At 36.2% G+C, this 18,889-nt stretch overlaps 1 protein-coding gene across 1 annotated transcript in view; it reads right to left on the bottom strand.

Moving 5' to 3' along the window:
* LOC140161961 (spindle assembly abnormal protein 6 homolog) overlaps positions 1–18,889 on the bottom strand; it is a 65,377-nt gene that overhangs the window by 26,806 nt on the left and 19,682 nt on the right. The window contains exon 13 of the mRNA XM_072185527.1: positions 16,056–16,181. Coding sequence (XP_072041628.1) covers positions 16,056–16,181 — 126 coding nt within the window. The remainder of the gene's footprint in view (positions 1–16,055; positions 16,182–18,889) is intronic.

The following is an 18,889-nucleotide window of genomic DNA, read 5'->3' as shown; positions in this document are numbered from 1 at the left end:
TGAAAAGCAAAAAGAAAATCCCAGCGCCCTAACGTTTGACACATCTTACATAAACCAGATAACCCATATGCACCCAAAACAGTTTGAAATGTACAGGCACTTTGCCCCGGGGCACTTTGTTCTCAAAAGTTTTACAAAACCAGAGTACACAATTTGCAAAGTTGATTAATAAAAAAAAGATGCAGCATGATCTGAAATTACAGTGTTCTAAAAATGCTTACTGCTAAATCCAAGCATAGCATGAGAAAATTTTGAATTCAAACACACAATGTAGCTTTAAAAATGTTGATTTTGTAAGTATTTATAATACAAGTGTTGTTAGGGTCAGTTGTGGTCATGACCCTTATTGGCCCACGACGACCCCGAAAAGGGTTACAACCACAGTTTAGGAACCGCTGGTTACAATTGGAGTTAGGATTATGGCTGACAGCAGGTATCCATTACAATTAAAATCTATACGCACAATAGCATACTATGCACCTGGGTAAATCGAACACTATTGTCTGTCCAATTAACTTAGACACCCAGTTTTTGTTACTTATTTGAAAAAATATCCACTTTTAAAGAAAGTCATGAAAGAAAGTGTTAACATTCGCTGAGACCTAACAGGATTTTTGTGTTTCCAAAAAGCATTGAGTGAGAGTTTACCAGAAATTCTATTGAAATTGGAAGGTTTTTCTCAACACTTTAAAAAATAATCCCGTAGAAGTTGGGTACCATTATTTTGGAAGGTCTCATTATACAGATTTGTAGGTATGGTGATTTTGGATAGTGAATGGATGAATAGTAAATTAATTATACTCCTCACCAAAAACATTTTATAAAAATGAAAAATATAATTCAGTTCATAAAATGCAGACAGTGTTTCTAATTGGCATATTTATTCTTAGTGTATTAACTATAAGTGATCACAGCTGTCCCTCAACCAATTACAACAATTCGGCGCGGTATTTGAATCTTCTTCTGTGCATGCTTTTGGCTTGGCCCAATTCTAAGAAAATACCAATTGTATGCACTATAAATGTTCTGATGTTATTGGTGAGGAGTATAATTCACAATACACTCCAGCCGCATAGTAACTTGCTCTATCATTTGTTATAATGCACCAACTGTGACATCTTTTGAGTTATAGAGGTTGTGCATGGAATTATTGATTGGCTCCAAACAAAGGATTTTAACCGGTGTCCTTCACCGAAATCATGGCACAGTGCAGTCCATTCAATCAAATATTGTCATCAACCTATTTGATCTTAGTGTATTTGTTATGTGTGTGAGACGACCTCTCGCGGTAGATTGCAAACATGCTTTTGTTGAATGCATTTGAGTAGACCGCCATTATTGTGATTAGTAAAAGGATCAAAGAAAAAAGGGTGGAATCACTGATCAATATGCATGATTACAATGTTCAAACACCCCTTACTGTAAATAGATTATCCCATCAAAAGTTTCATGTCATTAGGAATATTCGGCTGGACCCAGATATCTTGCTGTAAATCGGTCAAAATTGAATAAAAGTAGACAAGGAAGAATATTTTTTCATCGCTTTACTAATAATTTCTGTTAGGTCTGACCGTGTTTAGCAACTTTTCTTTCATGACTTTTTTCCAAAGTGAAAACTTTTCTAAATAGCGACCACTAAAGATGCCCTGACCTGCTTGCCAGCTTGTAGTTGATGGGCTATTAGTGATGATCCTTTTTTTGGCGTTTATTTGTCATCTTGTCAAGTTCAACAGGTTGAGATGGCATATAAAAGAAGCCTATGGATATAATTGAAGACAGAGATAAAGACTAAATCGAGTGTGACGTCATCCGTCAATCAAACTCGAGCACGATTTGTTTAAAAGTGACGAGTTGCTGAACGCGGCGGTATTGCCGGGCGCCTTATTGTTGATTTTGCACTTTCAAACATACAAACCATCTCAAAAGTTAGGTCCTTATAGTAGGAAAGTTTCATTCCCGAAGGCACCATGTCAACAATGCCTAAAAAAGTTGGTTTTTGCCTTGTAAAAGTACTTAATTTTTCATCATATTCTGCTATTCCTTTTCTTCCTTTTACGCGATATTGACCAATAAGAATTGTAGGGAATTTGATTGACAGTGACATCAGACGCGATTTAGTCTTTTTATCTCTGTCTTTCATTATAACACTTGTGTGTTAAATTGAATTCTCCATGCTCACAAATGTCATCAATTTATTGATATCATGGTGTGAATAGTAAGAGGCTATCTATGACAACAGCATCCTGAAGTAGCAGCAGAAATATGGCTATTATATGGACTTATCCGCAGGCTACAGGTATATACAGAGAATACAAGATTGGAATAGTGCGAGCTAGAGTTTATTCCTATGAGTATCATTTGCATATTATAGAGTGCAGTATAAACAAGGCTGTCCACTTATGCACATCATTTTAAGGACATGCTTGTTATTAAATATGTTACAAGAACAAAGCTGGGTGCTTTTTTTTGTTTTTTGTTTTTTGTGCAAAACAATGAGGCATTTCAGAATAATTGATCCTTTACACTCTTATCTCAAAGGAGGGTTCACCCACAAGTGTGTTGTTTGTGCATACACCTAAATGCACTTTTTGCTCATGCGTTTGCAGGGACAACCTGGTTTTGGTAGAAAGATAGCCGATATGTGCAAATGGTCAATAGAAGTAGGAGCTGAAGACCACATGCAATAGCTATATTAAATTAACACATATGTGATTTTCCTCTTGACATAATTTACACTCTCTAGCATCCATATTAGAGAGTTTAACCTAGGGCGTTATTGGGGAATATTGAAGTATCTACTCATTGTGCCAACACCACTTTGATCTCATACTTGGTTTAGAACTTTCCCCGCCTGCACCTCTTCCTTAGCTAACATCAACATGATGTAATACTTGGTTTAGAACTTTCCCCATCTCTGCATCTCTTTCTCAGTTATTTGCACAGAACAGAACGTGTTGAGGATAGAGTTAAAACCACCACATCTTTTTGTTTCTTACATCTGAAGAATTTCCCAACGGATGCAGCCCAAAGGAATATTCAGAGGTGGAAAGAAAAATATGAAGTCGTTCATAAAATAGCTGATCAATGCAAAGTCTCTAATGTACAAATTTGAAGATCAACACACGTCATGAATGATGCCCTACACTTTATATTTGAGTCAAACAGTCCTGAAAATACAAATTTAGGCCAAGTGGTGCACCTTTCCTGTAATCAAATATCAGCCTCTGAAACATTCTTTTGACCTCTTTTCATCCCCTAGAGTTAGCAATTCCTGCTGTTCACTGAATAACACGTTTCATACCCTATAGCAACAAGTGTTTATGAATACTAAAATACACTCAAAGTACCTGGTATGGATATTATTGCAATGCCATCAAGTTGGCTTCAGTTTTCATATTTGAATCATATAATACTCATCTCTGACTGCTGCTGACCACAACAATTGAGGATACATGTCATGATATAGGACAGAAAAAAATCGGGTTCTTATTTAAAAAAAAAAAACATATCTTGTGAACGCAGCAGGAGCTGCAAACACTTTAAGATGATCTGCACAAGCTTGAAGACCGGCTAAATAGATGACATCAATTTTAAACATCCGGTACAGAAGTATTGAATGCGGAAATCGGACAGTGCAAAAACAGTATGCCTCGTGGTGAAAGGATAATAAAACTCAAACAATGTTAGATTGCAGAAAGGAAAATAAACTCTTGCAGAGTCTTTAATAGCTGTCTGCAATTGATGGGGATTCTATAAACATTGTGGGTAATTAAAAATATAAACAACAAACTGTTGTAATTAGTTATATCTAAAATCTTGACAACTATAAATGATCACTTTGGTGAACAGTTACAACAATTTTGTACTAAATGCATCATTGTATCTCTGCATTTTCTCTTCACTTTCATTTAAATTGGTCATGTTTTTCTTGCAGCACAAGTAGATGTTTTCAAGTCCAAATCTGCATGTATGGCCTAATTGTTTTCCTCTCTCTATGTCAAGGTCCATTTATATAGTCCCAATTCTGTAAGCAATACCATATATGGCTAAGTATCACTATCCACTCCAGCCATCAGCTACCACTCAAAACAGGTCAATAAACCCAATACCTTACTGATATCATCCTTTTGGTCTGGAGAAACTTGCACAGTACAGAATATCAAACGTAATAGTCCCAGTTTAATGAATAAATTGAACACGGCTGTCTCTTTCCACTCTAAACAGACAAATCAGATAGTTGGATAAAGAGGATGGGACTATAAGCCAGACAATTTGAAGGAGATAAGGAGTTGAGTGACCACTTGTTAGGAAAACGAAAGTTCGGTCCTCGTTTCCCTGCATCAGAAATGACAAAATTCATTAAAAGCCATTGCTTTCTATTTTGTTATGATGTAAGTATATAGTGTGGTATTCCCTGATTGCATGGTCATCTCAAAATGAGGTTCTACCTCAAAGTGCGTGAGCACTGTGTAGGTGTACGCCTGTCAAACGCATGATTTAAATACTGCGTCTTCTGGCAAGCAAGAAACAAAAATGCACATTTTGCGCATTCATTTGCAGGGACATCCTGGTTTTGGTAGCAAGATGACAGATCCGTGCAAAGGGCAAATACTATTGTAATGAGTGCCCCTCTCCTAAAGTTTTTGTATTTGAAACATACCATAAAAAATTAACAAAAGTGGCAAAAACTATATTTCACTCATCTGGTGACATGTAAAGCATAGTAAGAAAAAAAACCCTTCACCTCAGACTCAATGCCTAGCTGAATAATTCAGCAAACCCTGATCCAGCAAATCCCTTGACTAATTTTAATCCCAATTAGAAAAGACAGTTTCATTTGTTTTTTAAGGGGGTACTACACCCCTGCCCAATTTTGTGCCTATTTTTGCATTTTTCTCAAAAATTATAGCACATTGGTGACAAGTAAGATATGTATATTATAGGGGCAAGGACTACAACTACTGCACTGGAAAATTTATTTCAGCACTGACAACAGTTACAGTCAAAATGAGGGAACACCACTATTTGATCAATAAATCAATAACTACTTGCCTTGAGTTGCTAAATTTTTAGTGCAGTAGTTGTAGTCCTTGCCCCTATAATATACATATCTTACTTGTCACCAATGCGCTATAATTTTGAGAAAATGCAAAAATAGGCACAAATTGGCCAGGGTGTAGTACCCTTAATCCGTTGTTTTTATTACTTGATACCATCTTGTACTTTCAATTCTAGATAAGCCTGACAAAACTATCTGTGATGACAAAGAGTATTTTTTCAAGAGCAGATCTTAACTTAAAGATCTCAACAATGTGGTGATTGAATCTGCATACAGGGTGGATAAAAAAAATAATGTGGTACTACTTTTATTTTCAATCAAGGTACAAAATTAATTTTTAGTTTCAAATGAAAGCTAAAGCTTGGGAGTTTTATTGCAAACAGGCTGTATCAAAAATAATTGGTACCCATCAGTTTTTGGTGTTTATTAACAAGCCTGCTTCTTCCATTTTCAGTATTGGATCCTCTTGAAATGCCCAGAATTTGTAGTTAACCTTTTATATAACATTCACCTATCTATAAAGAGGTTATTTACTATTCACAGGATACTACATTTTGACCTATTCACAACAGCTAAATACTCTAATTGGCCTTATGAATTAAAATTGCTATTACCCACTCAAGGCTGAAAATGTGTTGTAACATGTTGTTGTTGTTGTCGAGATATGAACATGTCACAGTGGTCTGGATAGCAATGTTCAGCTTGAAACCAGGTATTTTGATCTACCCTACCATCAATTTAAGATATACTTTCAGGTCCCTCCTAGTCGAGCTCCAGAGTTTATTGAAATCATCTCACTGTGAAGGGGGAGCATACTTGCTTGCTTGCAACTGTTACCCTTTTAATTATACACTGAGAGCATTTTCTTTATTATGTTGCTGTCACAGAGCCTGACATCGTCTATGGCAGGTGAATTTAGTGGTGTGATTACATGTGATACCTATAAGAGTCAGCGTAAACTCTTTCTATATTCCTAAAGCTTTTATTTTTATTGATACCCTTTTTGCACTTCAGATTTAAAAGCCTGACAAAACAGAACACCAATTTGCTATGACTTAAAGTGCTTTGAACCAATTAAGATACATAATATACAGGCTTGATACATAGACAGTCTACACATTATACCCTGAATCCTTAACACATTATTTTTGCAGCAACCTTTTTCTTTTGACAAAATGTCTGCTATTCAGTGGCAATTAAATTTTGAGAATTTTCTTGGTCCCACATTATATCCTTTACAAAAATGAAATAAATGTTTCTTGGAATTGAATTTGCAAAATCAAAACCAATTTCATTAAGTCGACAGTGTTTTTGTTAAGAATTTTGCTGTTCAGGGTATATTCAAATTTGTGTACCCTTTCAATTGTATTTTTTTCCTCTGAAGGGGTATATAACACATTGCCCATGGGGGTATTTTATTTATTTTGGAATACTTTTTTAACAACATGTATCTCAACTTCACTGAATTGTTGACCCAATTATTTTTTTTCAACAGGCAGGGCCTTCACGAATGTTGCACCATGAATGCTTTTACAAAATTACCTGTGCCACATCTTAACTTTGTTTCTCTACCCCTTCTTGGATATATTAGATTAGAAAATTTGCCAGTTTTCACACACATTGACAAAAAATGTGTAAATTTGTGAAATTGTCTTTTTGGTGAAAGGTGATATTCAAATGATCAATGCTTATATGAAGGCAGATGTAGACCCCCACAACCAGATGAAAATATCGAGCATTTCTATATCAAATCATAGAATCATAAACTAGCAACAGTAATGTTTTATTTGAAATAATGAAGGCCACTGTTACCTTCCTGAAGCTTAAACTGGCCCGTAAGGAAAATGACCTGCTACAAGCAATTACAACGCTTTCAGTGAAGACCAGAGTTGAATTCACTGCGTGGATGACGTTAACTGTATAGTCCCATAATCTCTGCAGTGGACTTTTGACTCGCAATATCATAAGTGCCCTAAAGTATTCTCTTATTTGATAGCAAAATGCATCCTCCCTTCAGGGGTGTCCAATAGAAGCTACTTACAAAGAAAATGCCACTATAGGTAAAGGAATAGGAAGAACAAAATATATTTTGCAATATTCTATTATCTGATGAACAAAATGCCTCCATTCATGGTCAATGCCGGGTCTTGAGAACACTTGTTGTGGTTCACCATGAGTTCAGTAGTGACGTAGTTGCATATTTCGCATCACAGTATCGATTTTAGTGAAGCTTAACTCCTTTGGGTAGAAGCATATTGTATCAGTGAAGTTTGGATGCAATATAGATGCAATATACAGTAAGCCAAATAATTAAGGTACCAGCAGTTATGTTCTGTTCACCCCTGTATATCCTAAACAAAGATGAATATGTTAAGATTAAAACCCGCAGCCAATACCTGTACCCTTTAGCTCTGATATAAGACCCCACTTGTTTAAATTGGTTAAGAATTAAAGAAATGGTGGTCTAAAACCCAAGGAAGTAACGAAATCAAAAGTTGCACTTTCATGTTTTTATAAAGCACGTCGCTAGTTTTATGTGCAAATCAATCGAAGCATGGCGCTAATTCTCTTGTTCGAGAATGTTTTGTGTACAAATCATTAGGGCATTTAATCAGGTAATGGAGCAAAACTGCAACTTTTGAATTTGCATCTTCCTTAGGTTTTAGATAACTACCCTATTTGGCAAGTAGGCTACATGTACATAACAAGGTTCAATGTTTGATTTTACTACTGCATCATGGGCTAGCATGGGTGTTCTCCTGTGAATGAGACCCTTAGCATGCAGTCTCATTCACTTCACACTTTAGGCAGCAATAAGATCCCAAGAACATGTTCAACACTTTGTAAATTTGAGATCCCAGATCCCATTAATTCAAAATCGTTCCACATAGTCACATTACTTGTCCCAGTTATTCAACATTGGTAAGAATGCCTCTCCTTGATGACCTAAATATAATATTTAACTTCAAAAAGTCATGAATAAATAAATTGGCAAACAAACAAGTAAAAGCAAGCAATATTGCAACTGCAAATATACAAAATTGTAAATGCCTACCCATGAACTAGAAATATGCAGACAAACTTTAAATTGAGAATTTTTATAAGATGGAGTATCTGTGAATCTTAAAACTATGACCCTGTTTACACAGAGCCTGAAGTCGACTTTAGTTGAATTAGAACTCGACTTTATTTGTGTGTTAACAGGGTGGTTGTGTTTTGAACTCGACTTATATTTGACGATCTGGAGCCACTTTTATCAAATTAAAACTTCACTTTGAAGCATGAGCAAGTGATGGCGTAAAAGTCGAAATCACAATTTGTTTTGAAGTCGACTACCATGTAAACACCCTGTCAACAAATATTTATGCTAATCCTTGGTCGCTTAATCTAAATTCGATGTCACAATTGAAGTCGACTTCTCTCTGAGTAAAAGGGGTCTATGATATAAATCTTATCTCACAAACAATTCAGTCCAGCCACTCTCCATAGAGTGTACCAACAATTGCGGCCAAGTACGTGTTAAGGTTAAATACAATTGATTTTCAAGGCTTGATTCCAGAGGGGCGTAAGTTAATAATGGAAACAGCCATGCAGAAAAGAATGAACTCACGCGTACAATAGTGTATCAATCTGAACTAGGGGCCACGGACAAACCGCGGCTCGTGAGTCATCCTATATGTTGCAGGGATAGGGAAGGGGTGACCATGATAGGACCATATGGGCTGATGGGGGGGGGGTGTGATTGTGGGCAGCCGTTTTCGGCAATTTTCCTTTGGATTTTCTAAATTTTCAATTTTTAAAATTATCCTGGATGATATCTGTCGTGAAATAAATCAATGCTTCTATAGGCTATAATAGGCCTAGTATGCCTATTTATACCCTGATTATGCAATATAATATAGGCCTACAACAATAACTACAACAACAGTAACAAAACCAACAACCAATATTTTGTTAATCTAATTTGTAAAAATATATTCATAGGCCGCGCCTATTAGACTAGTATAGCCTAAAAATTCCTGAATTATATAATGAAAAAAAAACGGGCAAAAACAATCAATCTGCAGTCAGAAAGAAAGAAACGAACAAGAAAAAGAGAAAAAGTGAGAGAAAAATAAAATAAAATAGATGGAATGGACCACATAGGGACTCGAACACGTACCAAAGTTTTCCAGCTCAAAACTATAGTATTATATAGTCGAACGTGATTCCAACGCGCTAACCGATTGAGCTACTGAGTGATCTGTGAAATCGATTGATCTCAAACTGACTATTATGGAATAGTGCATACCAGGCTCTTATGATAAACAATCTCATCACCGCTGTAAATGTCGGAGGTATCGATGGCGAAAAACCTCGATTTTTGCAAAAGTAGCTTAAATTTGGAGTGAAATTCAAATGGTAAAGGAATCGACATACTTTTGAGAAATAATGTAGGCAGTTAGAAATCAAAATTAATGTTCCACAATCCAGATATCGATAATGTAACATAACAGTGTTTTGTGGTACAAAATTCTCGAAAATTGTTCCCAAAAACGGGCTCATAAAATTTAATCGGTACTGTTTTTGGTGCTTCCCCATGGCAACATTATTTCTTTGGTCGATTTGTAGTACAATACAAAAAAGGAGAAAACAATCACTCGGCGTAGTTTTATACGGAGCGAATATTTGAAAAAAACTGCATGGAACGTGTTTTTGATCTTGTGAACATGGTGCGTAAAAATGATTTAAACGAAGGATTTTCAAACGGATTCTAAAATTTGTATAAACACACAAAAATAATGTTAAGATACATCTATGCACCAACATTTGACTCACTGCGATATTTGATTGCTGAGAAAACGCGGTTTTAGAGAACAACTTTATACGTCTTTTATCGCTTTTTATACGCTTTTCTTCGTGTAACCTTAAGTCATTTAATTAAGAAAGGCAATTTACCTGGATATGTGTACTGCAGCATACAATGGAAAGTGTACCAACATTATCTTCACCTTTAATAAAATGTCAGCAATGATGAGATTAAGGGAGCGTTAGACTCATATATTTGCTATTAAATTACTTTAAGGTTGGTCTGAACCCTGGAATTATGAAAACTTTCGGGCCTCATAACTGCTAAATTATTAGTCTAAAGAATATAAAAGTATACATTTTTAGAATGGAAATGACTTGATGAATTCATCTGTGAGGCCCAATTTGGGCCAAAATGCTCATTTTGGAGAAAATCCTAAAAAGCGGTTTTTTGGCCCAAATTTTTTCAGTAGAACGTAACAAAAAAATTGTTTGGCCAAAAATTTTTTTTATTGATTTTAAAAACTAGATAAAAATATCTAGGGAGCGTTTTTCATTTTTTGAATTTTGACCAACTTCACCAAAAATATTTGAAATTTGGGCTAAAATCAGGCTTTTTTATGATTTTTTGAAAATTTTGCATTTTTGACCATTTTGGTGCAAATTTCTCAAAGTTGGTCAAAATTCAAAAAAAAAAAACGCTCCCTAGATATTTTTATCTAGTTTTTAAAAATTAATAAAATTTTTTTTGGCCAAACAATTTTTTGTTACGTTGTAAAAAATTTGGGCCAAAAACCCGCTTTTTGGGATTTTCTCCAAAATGAGAATTTTGGCCCAAATTGACCTCACAGATGAATTCAGCAAGTCATTTCCAGTCTAAAATGTATACTTTTATATTCTTTAGACTAATAATTTAGCAGTTATGAAGCCCGAAAGTTTCCATAATTCCAGGGTTAAGACCACCCTTAAGTGACAGGCAAAAAAAAACCTTTTCTATGTGCCCGATTGACCCAGATATTGAATATTGGGGATAATAAATTGTTTTCGCTAAAAATTATCCAGCATCGTAACTTTTAGTTTCACGCCTCACGCCACCTTGTAATCTTTCTAATCTTATAGAACCAATTGACATCTTCAAATGGATATTTATGATGAGAACTTACCAACATCAACATTTAATTATGCATATGGCAACATTTCGGCAACATTATGTACATAGCAACTGTAATAACAAGCACTTCACGATGCAGCTCTACAAAGATCTTCAAGTCCATTTCTAGCTCATCATATTGATCAACGAACCAGACAACGGCTCAAAAAAGCCCAGACCACTTGTTCCAATAAGGCAATATCAAAACAATCCCTGCCCGTATTTCTAAAGATTTTCCCTATATTCTACAAATAGAGCTAAATTGAAATACATGGGCATGTTTTCATACAAAATAAGATGCTCAATATGAATAAAAGCCAACTTTGTATGCGATGCAGACAAACGTTTAGATGCATACTTTAAAGCCATAGTGCAAGATACTTCCCAAAAAATTTATGATAGTCACAGACTTTCAACAATGAGAGTTAATGTTTTGCATGCTGGCCATATAAGTCTTCAACATCTCAAGAACCACTGAAACAATTACTAGGCTTGTTAGTACTCATTTTAATGCAATTTTCATGCCGATTACAAATGTAGTAATTAAAATTATAGTTGTCATGCTATGACACAGCAGATAGGCCGCCCTCTCTAATTATAATTAATTTACATTGGCCGTGCGACATTTACGAGAGAATAAAATCATTACATGTTCAATTAAGCCGGCTGATCCGCCATGAGCTGTTATGGCGTGTGGTGGTGAGCCAACGACATGTAATCGTTAGTGCACGCTGGTTCGAATCCGAACGGTTCTGATTTTTTCTCTCCTTTATTATAATGCCAGTTTGTCTGAGCTCCATTTCTTTAATTATTAAAATTATAGTTCTCAATTTTAAAAAAAATTTGAAACTTGTCGTTTGCTGTCGGCACCCGTGTGGAGAGAGTTAACATTATTTGAATTGTTAGAAATAGCTGTATTCACTGCACTACTTCTTTTCATATTTTTTTCACCCCCAAATACAACTAGATGGACCGCGGTTCTCACGGTTTTCGACGCAAAGCGTCGACCGTGATGCCTCCACCAAAGGGAGCAATGTGGCACTCAAAAGTTGATACAAAGCTTCAAGCCTAACAGAGGAGACTGAATTTGACCTCAGATGACACCTGGATGACCCCAAAACAACCTTCCAATGACACCTGGGTGACCCCTGATGACCTTCAAAATTTTTGGCTGTAAATGGTGACAATACCCACCAAGTTTCATGCCCATAGGAAAAATATTAAGAATTTGACCTAAGATGACCCCAAAATGACCTTTCAAAAAAGCATAGAATTTCCTGACCCCAATACACCTTTTCACCCATCACTGTACATTAGCACATTATGCAAATTAGCTAGTACTTCATTTACATATTTTGTGCCGAAATCTACTGCATAACAAATGTATTCCACCAAAGTGCATCACAACATGACATACCACTTCCGAGAAATAGCCTACTCAAATATGTGATGGACATTTTGACAAAATGACCTTCCAAAAATTTGGCTCTAAATGTTGACTGTACCCACCAAATTTCATGCCCATACGCCAGTTTTTATCAATTTGACCTCAGATGACCTCTGGGTGACCCTGGATGACCCCAAAATGACCTTCCAAATATGTGGCTCTAAATGTTGACTGTACCCACCAAGTTTCATGCACGTATGACAGTTTTTACTCATTTGACCTCAGATGACCCCTGGTGACCCCAAAATGACCTTCCAAAAATTTGGCTCTAAATGTTGACTGTACCCACTAAGTTTCATGCCTATCCAACAGTTTTTACTAATTTGACCTCAGATGACCCCTAGTGACCCCAAAATGACCTTCCAAAATTTTGACTCTATATGTTGATTATGTCTACCAAGTTTCCTGCCCATGTGACTGTTTGTACTAATTTGACCTCAGATGACCCCTGAATGATCTTAGATGACCCCGAAATGACCTTCCAAAAATTTGGCTCTAAATGTTGACTGTACCCACCAAATTTCATGCCCATACAACAGTTTTTATTAATTTGACCTCAGATGACCCCTGGGTGACCCTGGATGACCCCAAAATGACCTTTCAAAAATTTGTATCTAAATGGTGACTGCACCCACCAAGTTTCATGCCCATACAAGTTTTTACTAATTTGACCTCAGATGACCCCTGAGGGACCCCAGATGACCCCAAAATGTCCTTCCAAAACTTTTGCTCTAAATGTTGACTGTACCTATCAAGTTTCATGGCCATATGACAGTTTTTGCTAATTTGACCTCAGATGACCCCTGGATGACCGCAGGTGACCTTGACCCCCTAACCAATACAAACATGTTCTGCCTGGGGTCAAGATGCACCAACCCACCAAGTCTCCGAGAAAAGAGGTAAATAAGGAAAATGGGCCCCCTGACCTCAAATGACCTTTTACCTCAGTATATGACCTTGAACCTCGCCCAAAAAAAAAAGTAGCCAGAGTTTCTGACCATGACCCACATATCCTGAAAATCTGAAGTCAATCCGTCCATCCATGCCCGAGATATAGCCTCCGGACGGAAGCACGGACATTGCAAAAACAGTATGCCTTGCGGTGGAGGCATAAAAAGAAAATCTTCTAAAAGGAGTGTACGTCTAAGAATACAAAATCATTCTTGTCCCATGCAGACATAGACAGACACAGGACAAATTTTCTTCATCAGTAATTAATATGAAACACAGAATGCACAGATGAACATCAACAACAGATCCAAGTAAATTTTCAGAGCTAAGTGATTTGTGGAGGTAAAAGACACAAGTACATCTCCTTACCTGGCGAGGCTTCATTGGCTACCTGTCCGCCAACATGTTAATTTTAATTTGCCTTTTTATATGTACCAATGGCTCTCTACCAAAATATCTCTCCTCTGATATTGTTTTATCAACACTCAAAGCATTACCTTTGTTCATCTGTTGATCATACCAGTCTCCGTATTCCCCAAACACATGGTTCAACAGGTGACAAACCCTTTTCAGTTACGGATCATGCCTCTCTCAATCAGAGAAGCCATTTCTCTTACTGTTTTCAAAAAACTGTTAAATCACACCTTTTCTTTCTTGATACGTATTTTTTTCCTTTCCCTTTGCATTTTGTTTGTTTCTCTTCCTGCCTTGGCTGAAGTTTGCAAAGGTACTTGCATGGCATAAATTATATAATGTGACCCGTTCTGACAAATAGCATCAATACTTTTCAAGATATGCATAATTTTGTAAATGATACCGAATTGCTATTCTGAGAAATGGGCTAATTAGTTTGTGCTATACACAGGATTGAATAGGGATTATCTTAGTTCAATTGTCAATTGTCTTTTTAATAAGTACTTTCTAGGATTTGAAAGTCCACTCAATCCCAAGGTTAAATACCTTGAAATTAAGAATTCCAAAAGTGTTTTTTTTTATGGGAACTGTTGTGTACTGAATGCATTACTATGCTCCGCTTGCATTATACATGTTGTATTTTACTGTGCTTTTATATTCAATAAAAGATAGGAATTTGAAAGAAAGTATAATCCATGCTTTATGGTGCTTTTGGAATGAAAGTTTGACAACTTGTTGTGATCTATCTTCTCATTATTCAATTTAAAAAATCATTTCAAGCACAATTCGTACGATGTGTTATTGGTTGCTTCAGTTGCTCGACAGTCTCCTATGTAAGTACATCTCAGCCTTTTTGTGTTCGAAATGAAAACATGGGACACTTGGCATGCAACAGCTGAAAATTGATCGTGCGAAAACAGACACTATAATACTAGCCACTTACGAAGCAATTCTCCCCAATGCATGACCCAAATAAATGCTCTCAAGTGGTCTATTATGTAGAGATTAGGTTGCTCAGAGTGCAGATGATAAACAGACCAATAGTCTGGACGTTGCAACCAAAGGATGACTCTCCTCTTGCAAATGGTCATTCTATGCCATCCAGGGCTATATGTTTCAGCCCAGGGGTCCACAACATATGGCTCACCGGTCAGGTCCAACCTGTTAACCACTTTGATGTCTCAAGCATTCAATCTGGCTACTTGACCAAGCTTTCATGGTGCACTGGGAATTGCCAATATATTGATAGTATGCCTCTTAGCTTTCAATTTAGAATATTTGTCACGCTGTATGCATAGGACTGGTCTTTTACATGTACACACGCCCGCCGCACATGCCCCCATGCCAATTGTGTGTACTTTTGCCTGTCGGGTATGTGACTTTTTACTTTTGACGCCCATAGGTCACTCTATTTGGCCATTTTAGCCTAAAAAGTTCCAATTTGTGCGCTCTTTGCATGAATTTGTTCTACTTTTGCACCACAGGGCCCCTTCTCAATTTTAGCTTCAATATGGCAAAAATGTTTGTGCGCTTCACACACAATTGTACCGTAAACTTAATCAGTCACCAAAAGGTGCTGGATATGAGTAGTACTAGTAGCAAGGATTATTCATATGGTATGGCCATTGACAAACAATTTCAACGTCACAGAGGGCCCCCTAAACGTCTTCGGAATAATTTTAAATTTGTATGGAGTAATGTATTTACCAATGGCATGTTTTGAGACTAGGGACAAGAAATTTGTGTGACATGAGAGCATGAGATGCACCCTATTCCACGTATGTGAATCCTTTGCGCCGGAACACTTGCCCTCGCAACTACCATATTTGCACGATGTGTGATTTCACAGTAGCTGTAATTGGTCAATCAGTTTTAGCCTGTTCAATTTTTTGAAGGGGCGAAATATAAGTTGTTACAATTAGTTTTTGATGAATTAAAAATGACAGGAATTCGGTTAATAACTTTGTATCAGTCATATGTCAGGCATTGTGAAAAATCTAAACATTTTGCTTTGGACCTCGGAATATCATTTATCACTCGGTTCCAAAGGCAAAATGTTTAGATTTTTCACAATGCCCTCCAAATAACTGATGCACAGTTATTAACCTTTAAACCGCAGATGTCTTCAGAAAACTTCAATTTGAAAAGTCCATCACCTTGGGCATTCTGGACAAGAGAGGGCACTATAACAACACTGGTAACTGCACTTTGCAACAAAATTTGCAATCTCAACATTTCAAGCTTACCTCTGTTTCCAACTGCTGTATTCTCTTCTGCAGTGTTTCTAGTTCTTGTTTCTGTGTCTGCACTGACTGTGACTTTTCTTCTAGTAGTTTTTCTTGTTTGGTTGCCACTGTGTTCTTTAATTTTAACTGTAAATGTACAGAATCATGAATAAGAGGGAACACAATATTATTATTCAAACAAATTTTGTTTGACAAAAATTCCTTTTATTAAACCAGTGCCCCTTGTTGGTTAACAGTTATCATATAGCCAAGTATTTTGTATTAACACTGTGCATTGACATTGTAATGTATCTGTTTAATTTTCAGTGAGCATTGCCTATTTACAACAAACCTACCTGTCAATTCAAATTGATTGCACCTGCAGAATTCACATGTGATATGACAAAAGGCTGCTGTGTGTTACTTCGATAATACATATTACATTTAATTTCTTTTTGTCAAAATATTTTGTGTTCTTAGTCCTTTTGTATTTTTAAAATGAATAAATTATTCATCTTGTACTTGGAAAATGTGATCTCTTTATATTAAATGTGACCTGCTCCCACAAAATAAGGGTAGTCGCAATTTGAGACATCTTTGCTGCTGACCTGATATTCTTTGTTTGTTGTGCACCTGTATATGACAGTAGTAGATCTTTGCGAATGGGGCATTTTGTATGCCATAGATATGTCCTTTGTGAATGAGGCATAACATGGACAATGGGGCATTCCTAAAGGACATACTGCTGGCTTGTACATGTGTGCATCAAATAAAGAACAGCAACTCAGCAGCCAGGATTGGGGGTCTTGAAACTACAAATTTCTGACTTTAACACTCATTTTAAGGAGGCCCGGTTGTTTTATGGCACATAGAACTGTAAAAGTTTTAAGCAAATCTGAACACTGATGGTGCTATTTATCTTGAATCTTGTTTGCATCTTGGGGTAGACATTTGTATAGTGACATTAAAACTTCAGAAAAATTAGTAACAAATAGCAAGGAAATTTTCTAAAAAAATCATGAAATGAAAGAAATAACACTTATTATTGGGCTAAATTAAACTTAAAATATACGTAAATAGCACCCTAAATTTATTTTATTTATTTATTTATTATTTAACCTGGGGTGACCAATCAATGCACTGGCACTGTTCTCCCTTGGTTCCCAATTTGCACATAAATACAATTTACCAGAATAAAATTACCACAAAAGGGTGGAAGAAGATCAAAAATAATTTTAAACAAAGAAAAATCTATATGTTAAAAATATCACAAAATATATTGTATATTTGATAGCTGTTGGTATTGTCCAGGTCTAGAACTGAAAATTATATAATATTTTGTAGCAAAATTTTATAAATGATCACATCAAAGAACCGTGAGGCAGCTATTGGACATACTCGTTTTTACATCCCAACCCTTCACCTGTTCCAGGTGATGGCAAATCATATTGATTCCCAACAGATAACTGGCTGACATAAGGCTAATTTCACCATCACATCAAAACGTACATGTAACAGGTAATGTGAAAACCTGCATTTGTTACACTAGCCTACAGATCTACACGATTTGCAGTTTTTGTACCATTTATTATCCCTCAGAACAGGGTCTTAGCTAGAAATTGAGGGTTGCCCGTCATTTGAATAAAATTGCCTGTCCTAATTTGACCTTTAAACATTTACCAGATGTCTATAGCCCATTGGGGGTTCAAAGAGTTCAAATATGTGCTGATTTGGCCTTGTTCTACAAATTGGGTCTACTAAAAAGGTCAATAAGCTTCTCAAAACATACAATTTATAATATGGCATCTGTCAAAGGCATTAATTTGGCCCGTCCCAGGAGCAAACTGGCCGTCTGAAATGACGGCCAGACGGGTGGCTAGCTATAATAAGACCCTGCCTCAGAGACATCATTGGTCCAGCTTTGAGAAATGCTTTCAATGCTTAACCAATAAATGAAACATTTTTGTTTCATTTTAAGTTTATTTTTATGTGTAATCTCCTAAAAAGCACTGTCATTACCTAAAGCCTATTACAATATATAGATTCAGATTGGTTTTAGAGTTTGAGGAAGGGTTAAAGACAGAGTATGGCCAGTGACCACACAATAACCTGGCTCTTTCAGATGTCCCTTAACATTTGTAACTGATTCTGTATGAGTGTCACATGATAGATTTGGGTGTTGCTGGACAGCTTCAGCAAAGCAGCTGCACTGTCCACTGCTTAAAATAACTGTTATTGATCTCATCCCATCAATACTAGATTATTTCTGCTAAGTGTGGACTTGCCCACGGCTGATAGTGCTATACCTAGCTTGTCTGTTGATCAACACATGTATAAAGCAAAGTTAGCAAGCCAATAGAGGGATAATGATACTGCTTTTAATGTTAGTCAAGTTTATAAAATACCCATATAAAGCAAAGATACCAAGCCAATAGAGGGCATTGTTGCATATGAAATATCAAACCCAGGAAGTGTAAAACATGAACATACATGTATGACTTGATTGAGAGAACAATGCAATAAAATCTTGGATTTTATTTATATTAGCAATTAGTACAACAAGAGTAAAATCTGAGACAGAAAGTTATAAGCCAATGAATTAAGGTACCAGTTGTGTTCACCCCTGTATACCCTAAATAAAGACAAATACATCCAAATTTAAACAAGCGGCCAATACCTGTACTCTTTAGCTCTGATTTAAGACCTATTTGTTGAAATTGGTTGAGAATTAAAGAAACAGTGATCTAAAACCTCATGAAGAAAGAAAATCAAAAGTTGCACTTTTGTGTTCTTTCAATGAAGCAGGACGCTAGTTTTAATGTGCTGATCATTGGAAGCACAGCGCTAGTTCTCTT

Source organism: Amphiura filiformis, chromosome 1 (genome assembly GCF_039555335.1).
Source record: "Amphiura filiformis chromosome 1, Afil_fr2py, whole genome shotgun sequence".
In the NCBI taxonomy this organism is placed as follows: Eukaryota; Metazoa; Echinodermata; class Ophiuroidea; order Amphilepidida; family Amphiuridae; genus Amphiura; species Amphiura filiformis.
Note: the sequence above shows the minus strand (reverse complement) of the source record. Positions and strands in the feature narration are given on the sequence as shown.